Source organism: Trifolium pratense, linkage group LG3, assembly GCF_020283565.1.
Source record: "Trifolium pratense cultivar HEN17-A07 linkage group LG3, ARS_RC_1.1, whole genome shotgun sequence".
Lineage (NCBI taxonomy): Eukaryota > Viridiplantae > Streptophyta > Magnoliopsida > Fabales > Fabaceae > Trifolium > Trifolium pratense.
The window spans coordinates 37,507,824-37,521,988 of NC_060061.1; the positions used below are offsets into that span (position 1 = coordinate 37,507,824).

General features: G+C 32.0%; 1 protein-coding gene and 1 long non-coding RNA gene across 2 annotated transcripts; both read left to right on the top strand.

Annotated features, from left to right (window-relative positions):
* Positions 1–14: 14 nt before the first annotated feature.
* Positions 15–1,329, top strand: LOC123917616. The gene is made up of 3 exons (XR_006812499.1): positions 15–84; positions 849–938; positions 1,038–1,329. It is a non-coding gene; the product is annotated as an uncharacterized LOC123917616 (long non-coding RNA).
* Positions 1,330–11,283: 9,954 nt separating this feature from the next.
* On the top strand, positions 11,284–14,148 carry LOC123917615 (equilibrative nucleotide transporter 3-like). The gene is made up of 9 exons (XM_045969383.1): positions 11,284–11,345; positions 11,435–11,539; positions 11,837–11,992; positions 12,115–12,258; positions 12,415–12,520; positions 12,635–12,813; positions 13,098–13,258; positions 13,345–13,603; positions 13,710–14,148. Exons 1-9 carry the CDS (start codon positions 11,313–11,315, stop codon positions 13,821–13,823), a joined length of 1,257 nt encoding a protein of 418 aa, XP_045825339.1. The 5' UTR covers positions 11,284–11,312; the 3' UTR covers positions 13,824–14,148.
* Positions 14,149–14,165: the final 17 nt, after the last annotated feature.

Consider the following 14,165-nt stretch of genomic DNA (forward strand, 5'->3'; position numbering starts at 1 on the left):
CAGCTAAGGTTGACAGGAGCAACAAGGAGCAATTGGAGCAGTCAGCCATATTGGGAGTTCAACCAGCAGCAGAATTGAGACAAGGTAAGTGACTTATGTTTTCTATATTTCGAAGCTCTTCTTAAACCCATGATGAACTTCAAATTCTAATCATAGTCTGAAACACAACTTCTATAATATATATCAAAGCTATTTGCATAGAAACATTGCAACATTAATTAAAATATGAAGCTCAATGTTGTGTTATTGCTTGCTGATTTACATAATACACTCACTATCATTTTGCATTTTTTAGTTATTTATTTTATAATGTGAATTCATTAGCAGATTGCGTCAATGAATTGGAAGAGGTATTATGATGCTTAATACTTTTTGGATGTGTTTTCAGATCTACAAAAACATATAAAAAAAAATGAAGCTAGAATTTATGATGTTAAATAGCATCATTATACTATTGTTGTGAAAATAATATTTAGACCTAAGTAATTGTTTATATATTGCTGTTTTGGATTCATCTCGGTAGACATAGGTTCTGTTTTGGATGTGTTTTCAGATCTACAAAAACACATAAAAATAAATGAAGCTAGAATTGTGAGTGAACTTTAGCATGGATTATATGATATTGGGATGTTTTTTGCAATCTAAGTACATTAATTTTCGGTTAGAAATAAAAACTTCTTAATACAACAATTTCTTTTAGAATGATTATCAGATTTTGTGAGTCAATTGGATTCAACATTGTAGCAAAGCTGCAATAATAGTAACTTCTTAATACAACATTTATATTCACTTTCAATTTCTTTTATGAATATCATATAATAATCATATGTTTCCGATATGTATACCAGATGAATTTGATTCAAGATGACGGTATTGAACTCGAAAGGTATTGGGAAATAAACATCAGTCAACAGCATGTAGATCAAAGAGCATTCTTGGTAAGAATATAGTACTTGTGTTTTAATATTCTTGATATAAGTTATAATTGCTTAGCTTTGTAAAATTGTATTTTGATTTTGTATGTTTCCACTATTCAGCATTTTCCTACAATAATAAGTAAGGCTTTCTTAACACCGCAACAACGACGCATTAGTATGGTTCTTCAGAACACAAATATTTCCGTTGATTGTGAAATTCGAATGGCCGCAAGAAATCAACATGAGAGGTACATATCTGTAGGTTTTAATACATTTCTAAATGTTGCTAACATACAACCTGGCTCAAGATGTCGCTTCACTTTAGAGGATCCACCTCAAGTCTTGAATGTTGTTGTCATGGATCAACAACAGTAATTGTATTATGTCAAATAAACTTATCATGGCTAATGTGTTGTAGTTGATTATGTTATTAAGTTAAACCTTTGATTTAAACAATGCTATGTATTGGTTTAATGTTGTTTTTTGGTTTTCAGTTAAAGTTTAAAATATATAAACAATTATATTTATTGATTTTGTTAGGGTATTTAGCATAGGTCTAAATATTAGATTAAATAAGCTATGTCATTATTCAATCATACCAGCTATAGTCGCCCCGTGCATTGCACGGGTACGTATACTAGTATTACAACATTTAGAAAACGAGGTAGTAATTTCTATGAGGAGAATACCTTGTTAGAAGAGTTGTTGTCGATTCTTAACCAAGTCTTGTTGTCGGTAGAGGAGGATCAATGGGTGTGGTGGCCGGAGAATGGGGGAAAATTCTCGGTCAAATTTTTATATGTTCAGGTGTTGAATTTGATGGAATCAGGAGCCACTGTATCATCAGAGGAGGTAGCAGCTTTTAAAGCAATTTGGAATGCCTGGCACCTTCTAAAGTCTCGGCTCTTCTTTGGAAGCTTTTGCATGATAGACTTGCGACCAAAGTAAACTTATTTACAAGACGCGTAATCCAAGCAGAGAGTGATCAGCCATGTGCTTTATGTGGTAATTGTGCTGAAACATCAATTCATCTACTGTTGTATTGTGATTTCGCAACTCGGGTATGGCGCGGTGTTTCATTGGCTCGGTATGAGTCTTCAGTTTCCTCATAATTTTCTGTCCCTTTTTAACTCTGTTGGATGTGTGTCCCTGGGCGAAAACAGATGAGACAAGCCTTAGTGATGGCGTGGGGAGCTGTCATTTGGCCTCTTTGGCAACACCGGAATCTCTTATTTTTTGAAAACGAGACTTCTGAAGTGGCGACAGTCATAGAGACGGTGAAAATTCCTCGTGGAAATGGTGGATTGTAAGATCAAAAGGGAGTCGTTGTTTATTATATGAATGGTTGTCGGATGGAGCCAATAGTATGTATGGCGATGTGATATGGCTCGGTTGGTTTTTTAGTTTCTGCTGCAATTTTTATTATGGCTCCTGCAACTGGTTTTTCCATATAGCTCCTTGTTTATCTCATATGATGTTGTGACTAGCTAGTTTATTATGGCTTAGTGTTAACAAATTTTTGCTGAATTCAAAAAAGATAAATAAATAATTTATGCCAATAATTACTTTAGTTCATGTTCATGAACAAAGGTGGCCATGTTTTTATATACTATAACTCAGTTGATATTGTTATCGAAATAAACTGTTCTGCTAACCCTTGAATGACATCATATTTTTAACATTAATTTTATTTTTAAGAAATGCCTAGGGCACGATTTAGCATTACACTTTAATTATAGTTAGTAAAATAGTTAAAAGTTGTGAAATTCAATAAATAAAAGCATAGTTGTTGCAGAATTAGCAGTTATCATCGATGTATCAAATTTTAACTATTTAGAATTTATAACAAGTCTTAAACATAAGTCTACAGAAGCCCTTATTTTAGGCCTAAAAAAGAAATCCAAGTTTTCTAAATCCCATTAGGCCTCCAATTAATTTATATATTTATAGGTATAGGTCTTACTTGCAAAAATATTAATAGCTCTGTTGGCGGGATGATACTGCAAATTAGCCTGTATAAATATTATGCGATGTCCCTATCAACTTATCTTCTTTATTATTCTCTCCGGTCTTTTTTATAAAGAATACTTTGTGAAAAAAACTTTGATCTTTTTTATAAGAAACTTTGACCAATTTTCAAAAATTTATAATGTTCAATTTCACTTATGCCCTTATTTATTATAAGGGATAATTTCAATTCAAGTATGTTAGTTGAATAAAGAGTAATTAAATAAAGGTATACATGAAATAAATTTAAATTTATAAGAGTATTAAATGAAAATAACTATGTTAAATATTCTTCCTTGGTTTATGTAATTTTTTTAAAGTGTTCCTTATAATAAGGACCGTAGGGACTAATTTATTAAAGTTTACTAAAAAATATCATTTATAGTTATACCAGATCAAAATAAATAATATAAAGTTTAACTACACATTTGGTCTCTTACGTTTATTTTAGGTTTTAATTTGGTCTCTTACGTTTAAAAAGTATCAAACTTAATTGCTCCAGCATGTCAATACTATTACAGCATGTCAAATTACTATTGGTTAATACATTTTAATGTACCAATACCAGTACATCATAATCTTTCTATTGTGCAGGATTTATTCTCTTTTCCTTGTCTATTCTCTAGCAAACCAAACAAAAAGCAAAATCCATGAGGGAAGAACTACACCCTTTTTGGCACAAACGGAACTTTTCGGGCTAAAATCTAAAACAAATTATTATTAATTAAAGTGATATTATTGATTATTTTACGACTATTCCTGAGGGATTTGAACACTGTCAATTGAAGTTACAAAGTTAGACTCTTACCACTAAACTGACATTTCATGGACTAAAAACCGGCAACTAATTATGCTGAATAAGTTAAAACAAAAAAAATGAATTGCTCTTACTCACCTTGGAGTGGTATGGTAGGCCTAGTTGTAGACATTGCAACTGAATTATCAACTCTTTGTAAAAGTGACTTCAATTTATCCAAATAAGGACTGTTCATTGTTGTCGCTGATATGTTCGAATTGTTTTTATTTTAGTCCCAAATATTAAGTCAACTAAGAGTTGACTAACATAAGTTCACGTGGCACTGCCATGTTATTCTGTTGACACGTGGCATCCTGCGTGGAATGCCACCTCATATTTTTTTTAAAAAATCAAAAAAATTATTTCGTAATACTTTTTTTCTTAATTTAATTATTTTTTTTAAACAAAATATTTGATACTTTTGTTTTTCGAAAAGAAAAATATTTTGTTTTGAAAAAAGTATTAAATACTGAATACATTTTTTTCAGAAAAAAAATTAAATTTTTTAATTAAGAAAAAAAAAAGTATTAAGAGGGTTTTTTTTGAAAAAAAAATTAAATATTTTTTTGTAAAAAAAATATAAAAACTTGATGTGGCAATCCGCGTAGAATGCCACGTGTTAATGGAATCCATCATGACATAGCCACGTGAACTTTTCGTTAGTCAACTGTTAGTTGACTTAACATTTGAGACTAAAATCAAAACTGAGAATTAATTGTGGACGAAAACGAGTGATTTTAAAATATAGGGACGAAAAACAAAACTCAATATAAAAGTAGGAACTGAAAACATATTTTACCCTATATTAAAAGTATGGGAAATAGAAAGTGTGTACAAAAAATAGGAATTTATTGGTGGATTAAAATTATGTATAATATGAAGATAAAGTACAAAAATATATTTTCTTAATTTATTGGTGTTATCATTATAAATGGACACTCACATAGAACGAACTATAATTCATATTTACCTTATATTTTGATTTAATTATTTTTTTTAGAACTTGGTAAAAAAAAAAAACACAACAACTTGGTCAAAAAAAAAGGAGTAGTGAAGGTGGAGTAGTTAAGTAAAAGAACGTGGAGCTTAGTGATAGTCATCCCTCCTACTTTTTTTCCATTTGGTAACTGCTAACTTAATTTACTTTTAAGTAGCACTTTTAATTAGCACAAAAGAAAGAAAAACAAAAAACAAAAAAAAACAAATATTAACTCAGCTTCGTAAAAACACAGAAGAGTCGAAAAGAAGCAACAAAGTTAACATGATGGATAATGATGGAAACAATAACAAAAAAGGTAAGAGGTAATTTCATATATTGGAATAACAATTTATCAAATTGGCTTTGTTTTTTTTTTTTTTAATTTTGTTGTGATTTGATGAGGTGTTGCTAGTATTAGACCATAATAATAGCATGTGCAGCAAAGGTTATTTGAGAAAATTATGCAAACTAAACAACAATCTCTTTAATCTATCAATCACAAATCACAAGTGGTAACTTATATGCACTACTTTTTTTTTCTTCTTAAAAGACCGAAGAAAAAAATTAGGGAAAACGATTCAACATTCCTTATTTTTGAACTATTTATCGCGTTGATAAAATTGATTCCGGAGAAAAGCAATCAATTTTTTTTTTCAAATATTATATTTTATAAGAAATACTAAATTTTTTTTTTAAATTATTTTTTGAAGCACCGAACATGCAATTAAACATGCTGCTGAAGGAGGGTGCTCAAAGTCAGATAAGTTATCAAAGTTCAAATTTGGTCGGAATTTTTTGGCTATGACACCAACTCCTCTTTCACATAGCAAACGTGATTTTGAAAGGGATAACTATGTAAGTAGTCAGCCAATAATTCCAGTTGAGTATGATGAGATAGACGACAATGTTCCTATACCAAAGGGATAACTATATACGAACATTTTACATTTTACTTAATTACCTTTGGTATAAGAACATTGTCGTCCATCTCATCATACTCAGCTGGAATTATTGGCTGATTACTTACATAGTTATTCCTTTCAAGATCACTTTTGCTATGTGAAAGAGGAGTTGGTGTTGTAGCCAAAAAATTCCGATCAAATTTGAACTTTGATAACTTATCCGACTTTGAGCACCCTCCTTCAGCAGCATGTTTAATTGCATGTTCGGTGCTTCAAAAAATAATTTAAATAAAAAAAATAGTATTTCTTATAAAATATAATATTTGAAAAAAAATTGATTGCTTTTCTTCGGAATCAATTTTATCAACGTGATAAACAGTTCAAAAATAAGGAATGTTGAATCGTTTTCCTCTAATTTTTTCTTCGGTCTTTTAAGAAAAAAAAAATGTAGTGGTGATTGATAGATTAAAGAGATTGTTGTTTAGTTTGCATGATTTTCTCAAATAACAACAAAATTAAAAAATAAAAAATCAAAGCCAATCTGATAAATTGTTATTCCAATATATGAAATTACCTCTTTACTTTTGTTCTTGTTTCCATCATGTTGACTTTGTTGCTTCTTTTCGACTCTTCTGTGTGTTTTTTTTATAAGTATATCCATGTCTTATGTGTTTTATGAAGTGCTTCTTTTCGACTCTTCTGTGCTTTTTTTTTATAAGTTTATCCATGTCTTATGTGTTTTATGAAGCTGAGTTAATGTTTATTTTTTTTTTTTCCTTTCTTTTGTGCTGATTAAAAGTAAATTAAGTTAGCAATTACCAAATGGGAAAAGAGTAGGAGGATCACTATCAGTAAGCTCCACGTTCTTTTACTTAACTACTCCACCTTCACTATTCCTTTTTTTTTTTTGACCAAGTTGTTGCGCATTTTATTTGTTTTTACCAAGTTCTAAAAAAAACAATTAAATCAAAATATAAGGTAAATATGAATTATAGTCCGTTCTATGTTAGTGTCCGTTTAGAATTGTAACACCAATAAATTAAGAAAATATATTTTTGTACTTTATCTTCCTATTATACCTAATTTTAATCCACCAATAAATTCCTATTTTTTGCACACACTTTCTCTTTTCCATACTTTTAATATAGGGTAAAATATGTTTTAGTTCCTACTTTTATATTGAGTTTTGTTTTTCGTCCCTATATTTTAAAATCACTCGTTTTCGTCCACAATTAATTCTCAGTTTTGATTTTAGTCTCAAATGTTAAGTCAACTAACAGTTGACTAACGACAGTTCACGTGGCTATGTCATGATGGATTCCATTGACACGTGACATTCTACGTGGATTGCCACGTTAGGTTTTTATATTTTTTTTACAAAAATATTTAAATTTTTTTTCAAAAAAAACCCCTCTTAATACTTTTTTTTTTTCTTAATTAAAAAATTAATTTTTTTTTCTAAAAAAAATGTATTTAGTATTGAATACTCTTTTCAAAACAAAATATTTTTCTTTTAAAAAAACAAAAGTATCAAATATTTTGTTCAAAAAAAAAAAAATTAAGTTAAGAAAAATAGTATTACAAAATATTTTTTTTGATTTTTTTTTTTAAATCTGAGGTGGCAGTCCACGTAGGATGCCACATGTCAACAAAAGTCAACCGTTGGTCTCTTTTAAATCTAAAACAAAGAGACTCATATCTTCATCGACCTCTCTCTCAAATGGATCTTACCCTCGTTGATCTCTCTCCTTATCTCGCTATGTCAGGCTCGGCAGAGATTGCGTCCCTATGCCATGAAGTAAGTTCAAACTTAAGGGAAAAGGGAGCTTTGCTAATAAAAGATCCACGCTGCACTGTGGAGGATAATATTGAGAAATATTTTTCTAGTCCTATGGAATATAAACTTGGCCATCAAAGATCCAACTTGCGGTATCAGTATCAGGTACTTCTTCCTCCAAGTTTTACTTCTTAATTTCACAAAATTATATAGATGAATGGCACGTCAAATTAAATGAGTGTGTTAATCATGTTGTAGGTGAATGTAAGGTTAGCATGCATGACGTAGTTGTTTCAAATGAGATACGCTTCATTCAATAAAGCTAGCAAAAGAGCAAAATCGATGTTTGTGGAGAGTGTCATCAACTGCGAGAGCTAGCTATATTTTCTAATAGATTTGCTGCTGTTAAAATACACACAGTTTTCAGTATTGTTTTGCATCATGACTATCCGATTTAAAACATATGGCCGAGATCGTTGTTAAGAATATAGATAGTTAGTTAATCAACTAGAGTTAGTTGATAGATTACCAAGTTGGTTAGGAGGTTAGAAAGTTAGTTAGGGAGTAAGTTACTCCAAATAGTCCTATAAATAAGCTACTCCATTCTACATTTTACTCATTCTTTTATCAATCTATATTCATTCAATATGAATTTCTATGAGTATCTTCCTCATGAATACTCTTATGCACTCTATCTTGCCGACATCTATGATCTTTATCCCTTCGATTCCTTGATTCATAACATGGTATCAGAGCGATACCCGAGGGATGAAGATGAAGATCGTGCTTCCGCTTACGATTCTGAATATTGTGAAGAAGATGAATCTGATGATGTTGAAATTCTCAGTAATTCTCCTCAAGATCTGGAATCATCAACTTCGTCAAATTCACTCGTTTTCGGCAGCTTCACAAGTCCAATCATTCCAGTTTTCATTCCTTCGATTGCATCAGATTTTGATGGTTTCTCCATCAAGATTGGGGCTATTACTTGTTTTCTTGGTGATTCTTGCTGCAACGATGTCGATTTCGCGATCACCGCTTCGGAAGAACACAAGCAATCAAAGAATTTCGAAACTGAATTTGTACTTTCTGAAGTCGATCTGAAACTGCAGAATCAATTTAGTGTTCAAGCGTTTTCTTCTCCGATCAAGGTCAAGCGCAAACACGACGGCAACGTCCGATTCTCACAAGATCAAGATCAGAACAGCAAGAAAGGTGAGATACTTTCTGATTTGCTACTGCCTTCGTCGCAGAGCATCACTCTCTTTACTCACCATCGTGGTTTATGCATCACCGTTTTCGATCCCGGCGGTGTAGTCGTCAAGCCTCTTTCCATTGCGAAGGTTCTCGATGATTACGGAGAAATTCTTCTCCGTGAACCTCAATCTCACGATGAAGGCGAAACTGGTCGTGCAATTTTCATATTCGATCCTGGAGGAAAAACTGACTGCTGCAATTTCTGGTATTCTCCCCCTTTGATACTTTTGGTGTTCTGAAATTTGCTAAATTCAATTCCTTGGACAGCTTAATTGTTCGCTACTATCATTCTGGTTAGTAACATTATGTTGTCATGATACATTCCTGATAAGTAGGTTATTTTGGCCATATTGAAAGGATTTTTAGAGATTGAATCTTGCATTAAGCTGTGAATTATAGATATAATTAGTGGTTGAGCTATGACAGCACTTGATTGCCTCTGTTGTTACAATTGTGGTAGATATTTGGGATTGTCATTGAATTTGGATTATCACTGTTACTTCTCCCTTGGATCAGTTTGACTTTGCAACTTTTATATCACTGGATGCATGACATGATTTGGATAGACTAAGGACTTTGATGAAATTTCTTACTGTCATGTTTTGGAACTCATGGATTTGGAACTCATGGATTGAGGTCTTGTGTAACAAACTGCTTTTCTGATTTCATGTGAGGCTGCTCATCTATGTTTAGACTTTGTATTCCAAACTCATACTAAGAATTCTCTTACTATGAGTTTGTGGGAGGGTATTAGGATATCTGCAACATTTTTCAAGTTTGTACATCAAATCCTCTTGTGTATATGTTGATGTACTTGAGCTATGGTAAAGCTTGTTTGAGTCCCTGCTACTGGGTGTCCATGTTATTGTAATTTTGGCTGCTCAATTTGTTAAAGCTTTTTGGAAGTTAACATGTGATGTTTGTGAAAGTTTTGTTGTTGAAGGATTAATTTTTGGCAGCACCAGTAAAAGTGGATATAGGTAAAGAAAAAATTGAGAACTTGACTTCACAAGCTCATTTTTTATGAAGTTTGTTATTGGTAGCAAGTGCATTCAATCTTGGCATCAATGATAGTGGACTCAGGCTTGCAATTTGGCAACTGATTTGATTGTGTTAGAGCAAGGTCTTATGGTAGTTCTTGGTATGTTCCTGTCATACTTTGTGAAGGTTTGATTTTTGAGGCTATTGGTGCAAATTCAAACAAAGCACCTTCATTGGAGATCAGCTTGATGAGGAAGCACTTGATGATTATCAGAACATAATGTTGTGAAGATGAAGCTTGTTTGCTGCCATACAGTTTGACCTCTTTTTTTTTTTGTAACACAAAAGTTTGAGAACAATTGTAATTCAAACTCAAAATTGGTGAATTTCCCAATGTTGAGTTTGAGGGAGGCTGTTAAGAATATAGATAGTTAGTTAATCAACTAGAGTTAGTTGATAGATTACCAAGTTGGTTAGGAGGTTAGAAAGTTAGTTAGGGAGTAAGTTACTCCAAATAGTCCTATAAATAAGCTACTCCATTCTACATTTTACTCATTCTTTTATCAATCTATATTCATTCAATATGAATTTCTATGAGTATCTTCCTCATGAATACTCTTATGCACTCTATCTTGCCGACATCTATGATCTTTATCCCTTCGATTCCATGATTCATAACAATCGTTTAGAGCAATTTTAAAACTGCATTAATCTGATCCGTGTCTAATTCATCATTAACGGCTGAGATCTAAAACTGTGTGACTTTCTACTGCTGTAAATCGCAATACTTATATTTTCGTAGTGAAAATTGACTTAATTTGACTAATATAATTTGTTATAACATGTAGTTGTTTGGACACATTGCATCAACTGCAATTCTCCGGCCACTAGGACCATTTGAAATATCCAATTAATATTCTATATAAGTAATGATTGTTATTTTAAATATATAAATGTACAATACTTCAATTAAATAAGTGTTCAAATACATTTGATGATGTGTCATTTTTTTATGAGGTTGCATGTAATACAATGAGGTGGCAATACACTTCATTAGTTAACATAATAATAATAATAATAATAATAATAATAATAATAATAATAAATAAAAAATAAAAATAAAAAAACAAACAAACCAAAAGTATAACAAATTAAAAAAGAAAAACAGAAGAACAAGAAAATAAATACGATAACAATTCATAAGAACCCTTTTGTCAAAAAAAAAAAAACGAGTAATAAATAAGATGTGTATAGCTTCCAGCTCGGCTAAGCAAAGCAGCTCAGCCGTTGAAGCGACTTCTAAGCCAAAGAGAGAGTCTATGGCGCTACCCCTACTGTCACGGAGAGGTACAGAAAATGTTACTTTTATTTAAACAAAACTGAAAATTATAATTTAATTTTTTTTTTAAGTAGTCATAATTTAAATATTTTGAGGTGGATAAATAAACTATTTTGTATTTTTTAATATTTGTTTTGTTTTTTTAATTCACATCATCAAATGACATATATGAATTCATCACACATAGATCGTGCCACCTCATTAGAAAAAGTACACACCATCCAATTTGAGTCCAAAACTTTGAGTCTTCTGGCTGACAACTCGAAGTTGTTTTTATCTTTCTTCAAGGTAGGAGTTGTTAGTTCTCTCATCCTTTTAATAATTCATAATTCATTCTTCTTGTGGCAGAGCATCAATATGGCAATTGTTGCAGAAAATGTGGCATTAGAGGTATAGTATGAATTATTTTCCTTTTCATCCTTAACCTCTTTTTTTCCCCATAAAATAACTACAAGCATTTTGCTACAAGCATCAAGCAGGGGAGATTCAGAGCAAAGGTGATCTGTTTTATTCTTGGAGTCGGATCTTTAATCCCATTGAACAATATGTGGACAATGGGGGACTACTACTACCAAGTATTTCCGGTAAGAATATCTTGCTTAAAACCCACTTGGGTTGGTGCATTGGTATTGGCTTGGGACCTGGGAGTGTGCTCAGGCTTAGGACCTGGGAGTGTGCTCCTCTTGAGGTCTGAGGTTCGATTCTCTCTGGCGCCAATTTGAGTGGACTAATTTAGCTTCTTCAAGAAAAAAAAATATCTTGCTTAATTTAGCCAACACTTTTTTTTTTAGTTTTCTTTCCTTCTATTTTTGTATATATGAAATTATATATCATGTGATTATGAGGCTATTGGTATAACAAAAGTTTCTTCTTTTTTGAAGACATATCATCCTATGAGAACATTCACAATAGTTTATCAGCCATTTGCGCTTATAACGACACTGATATTGGCTCACTATGAGTCAAGGATCAATACTAGGCTGCGGAACTTGTATGGATATTCACTTTTCTTTGCTTTGTCTTTGCTCGTTCTTGTTGTAAGTACATCTTGATTTCCATTGTATCACCATAGAACCAAACACACTAGTATTTTATTTTTTGCTATTCATTTTGCTTTGCGTATGATATAATAATTACTTCGGAGTATTTGGTGTGGCAGTTGGATCTAGCAACATCTGGGAAAGGAGGAATTGGAACTTTTGTCAGTTTATGCTTACTTTTTGCGTGTTTTGGAATTACGCACGCTATTGTTCAAGGTGGCGTCTGTGGAGAGCTATCTTTTATGTGTCCTCGGTTCATTCAGGTCGGTCATTTTTCTTGTTTTTATTTTGAAAATTATGTATAGATTAAGCAAACCCTCAACAAGATATGCCTTTATGTAACTTTACTTATAAAAACCTTTAAAGCATTGCTTTTCACCATTGAAGAGGGAATGCTAATAGTCTTCTTTATTATACAGGCCTTTATTAGTGGAATAAATGCCTCTGGAGTTGTAGCTTGTGGTCTAAGACTTTTCACCAAATACTATTTTGAGAAGTTACACAACGGCCTTCGCAAAGGGGCTTGTATGTTATTCTTTTTCATTTTTTTTCTTCTTATATTTCATTTTGAAGGAGTATATCTTATTAATATTATTCATTCCAATGGTTAAATAGTGACTACCTCACTTTACTTTGCAGTGCTAAGTCTAGCCATATCCACAATCTTTGAGCTTTTGAGCATCATTATGTATGAAATTTATTTTCCAACGCTGTCCATAGTAAAATACTACCGTTCAAAGGCAGCCTTAGAAGGAGCAAACACAGTTTTAGATGATCTTACTGCAGCCGGCATACAAAATGTTAAGACAAACCATGAAGTAATTTATTTTAACTTTAACTTATGTCAAATTTATTATACTACCTTAAAAATAGTACATTTTTGTCAAATAGGATCTTATAATTAGGGACGGAGGTAGTATATGTTAACGGATATTTGACTTTAATCATAACTACCTTAAAAGTCGATCACACATAAAATGATTAGTGTTTAGTCGACAACTTAAATTATTTTACACCGACAATACTTCAAAATTAAATTCATATGTTAAGCTAAATATGTATTTTTGAATATGCTAAAAGATTTTGAACTTTTTGAATATAGGTTGGAGTTGGTGCTACTCAACAAGAATGGTTAAGCCACAAGAAACTATTTTGTCAGAACATTGAATATTTTTTTGGTTTATTCATGATATATGTATTAACCCTGTCCATTATGCCCGGATTCTTGTATGAAGATACTGGAGTGCACAACCTAGGAACCTGGTAAGTATTTTTTCGATTCCCGATCTTTTGATGCATCCGAGTTCCAAAATGCATTTTGACAAGAAGCATTTGATGAATATGTTTAGGTATCCACTTGTTTTGATGACCATGTATAACATTATGGATCTGGTATCATCCTACATTCCACTCATTGAAGTCTTGAAGCTGGAATCTAGAAAGGGTTTACTAGTTGTTATTTTTTCTAGATTCTTATTGATCCCGGCATTTTTCTTCACGGCAAAATATGGTGCCCAAGGTTGGATGATCCTAGTAGTATCCTATTTAGGACTAACCAATGGTTATCTTACTGTTTGTGTATACACAGTGGTACCTCGAGGATATACGGTTAGTGTCTTTTTAACAGTTATATTCAATATTGACTATTGAGGTTCATGATTCATCATAATGTACAATTAGACTCATCAAAATTTTGGTGTTTATGGTTTTGTAGGGTCCTGAACAGAATGCCCTGGGTAATTTGCTTGCATTGTGCCTTCTAAGTGGTATATTTGTAGGAGTTGCAATTGGTTGGCTGTGGCAAATTGGAAAGTCATATCAAGGTTGAAGGTGAAGTTTCTACCTGTGATTTTTTTTTGTACTAATTGTTGAAACTCACTTCAAAAAAGAGATAATTCGTAGTGACAATGGGACTGAGTTCTTTTCGGCCAAGGGGATAACTTATCAGAGAAGGCATGTAGCTACGCCTCAGCAGAATGGTAGAATTGAAAGTCATGCCTAAATTTTCAAGCTTAGTTACCTAAGCTCTACTGGTCCTATTCAGGACAGTATGCAATGTACTTAATTAATAATAAGATTCCTACTACCAAATGAGATTTTGTACAACAAGGCTCATGATCTTAATTTTATGAGAACATTTAGCTGCTTGAGTTATGTTTCCACTGTTTCT

Bases quoted from the DNA above. Each gene is read 5' to 3' on its own strand.
- LOC123917615 (XM_045969383.1), top strand. From the start codon at position 11,313: ATGGCAATTGTTGCAGAAAATGTGGCATTAGAG. The intron at 11,346-11,434 runs GTATAGTATGAA...AGCATCAAGCAG, and splicing joins CAGAAAATGTGGCATTAGAG to GGGAGATTCAGAGCAAAGGT. The intron at 12,259-12,414 runs GTCGGTCATTTT...TTTATTATACAG, and splicing joins TGTGTCCTCGGTTCATTCAG to GCCTTTATTAGTGGAATAAA.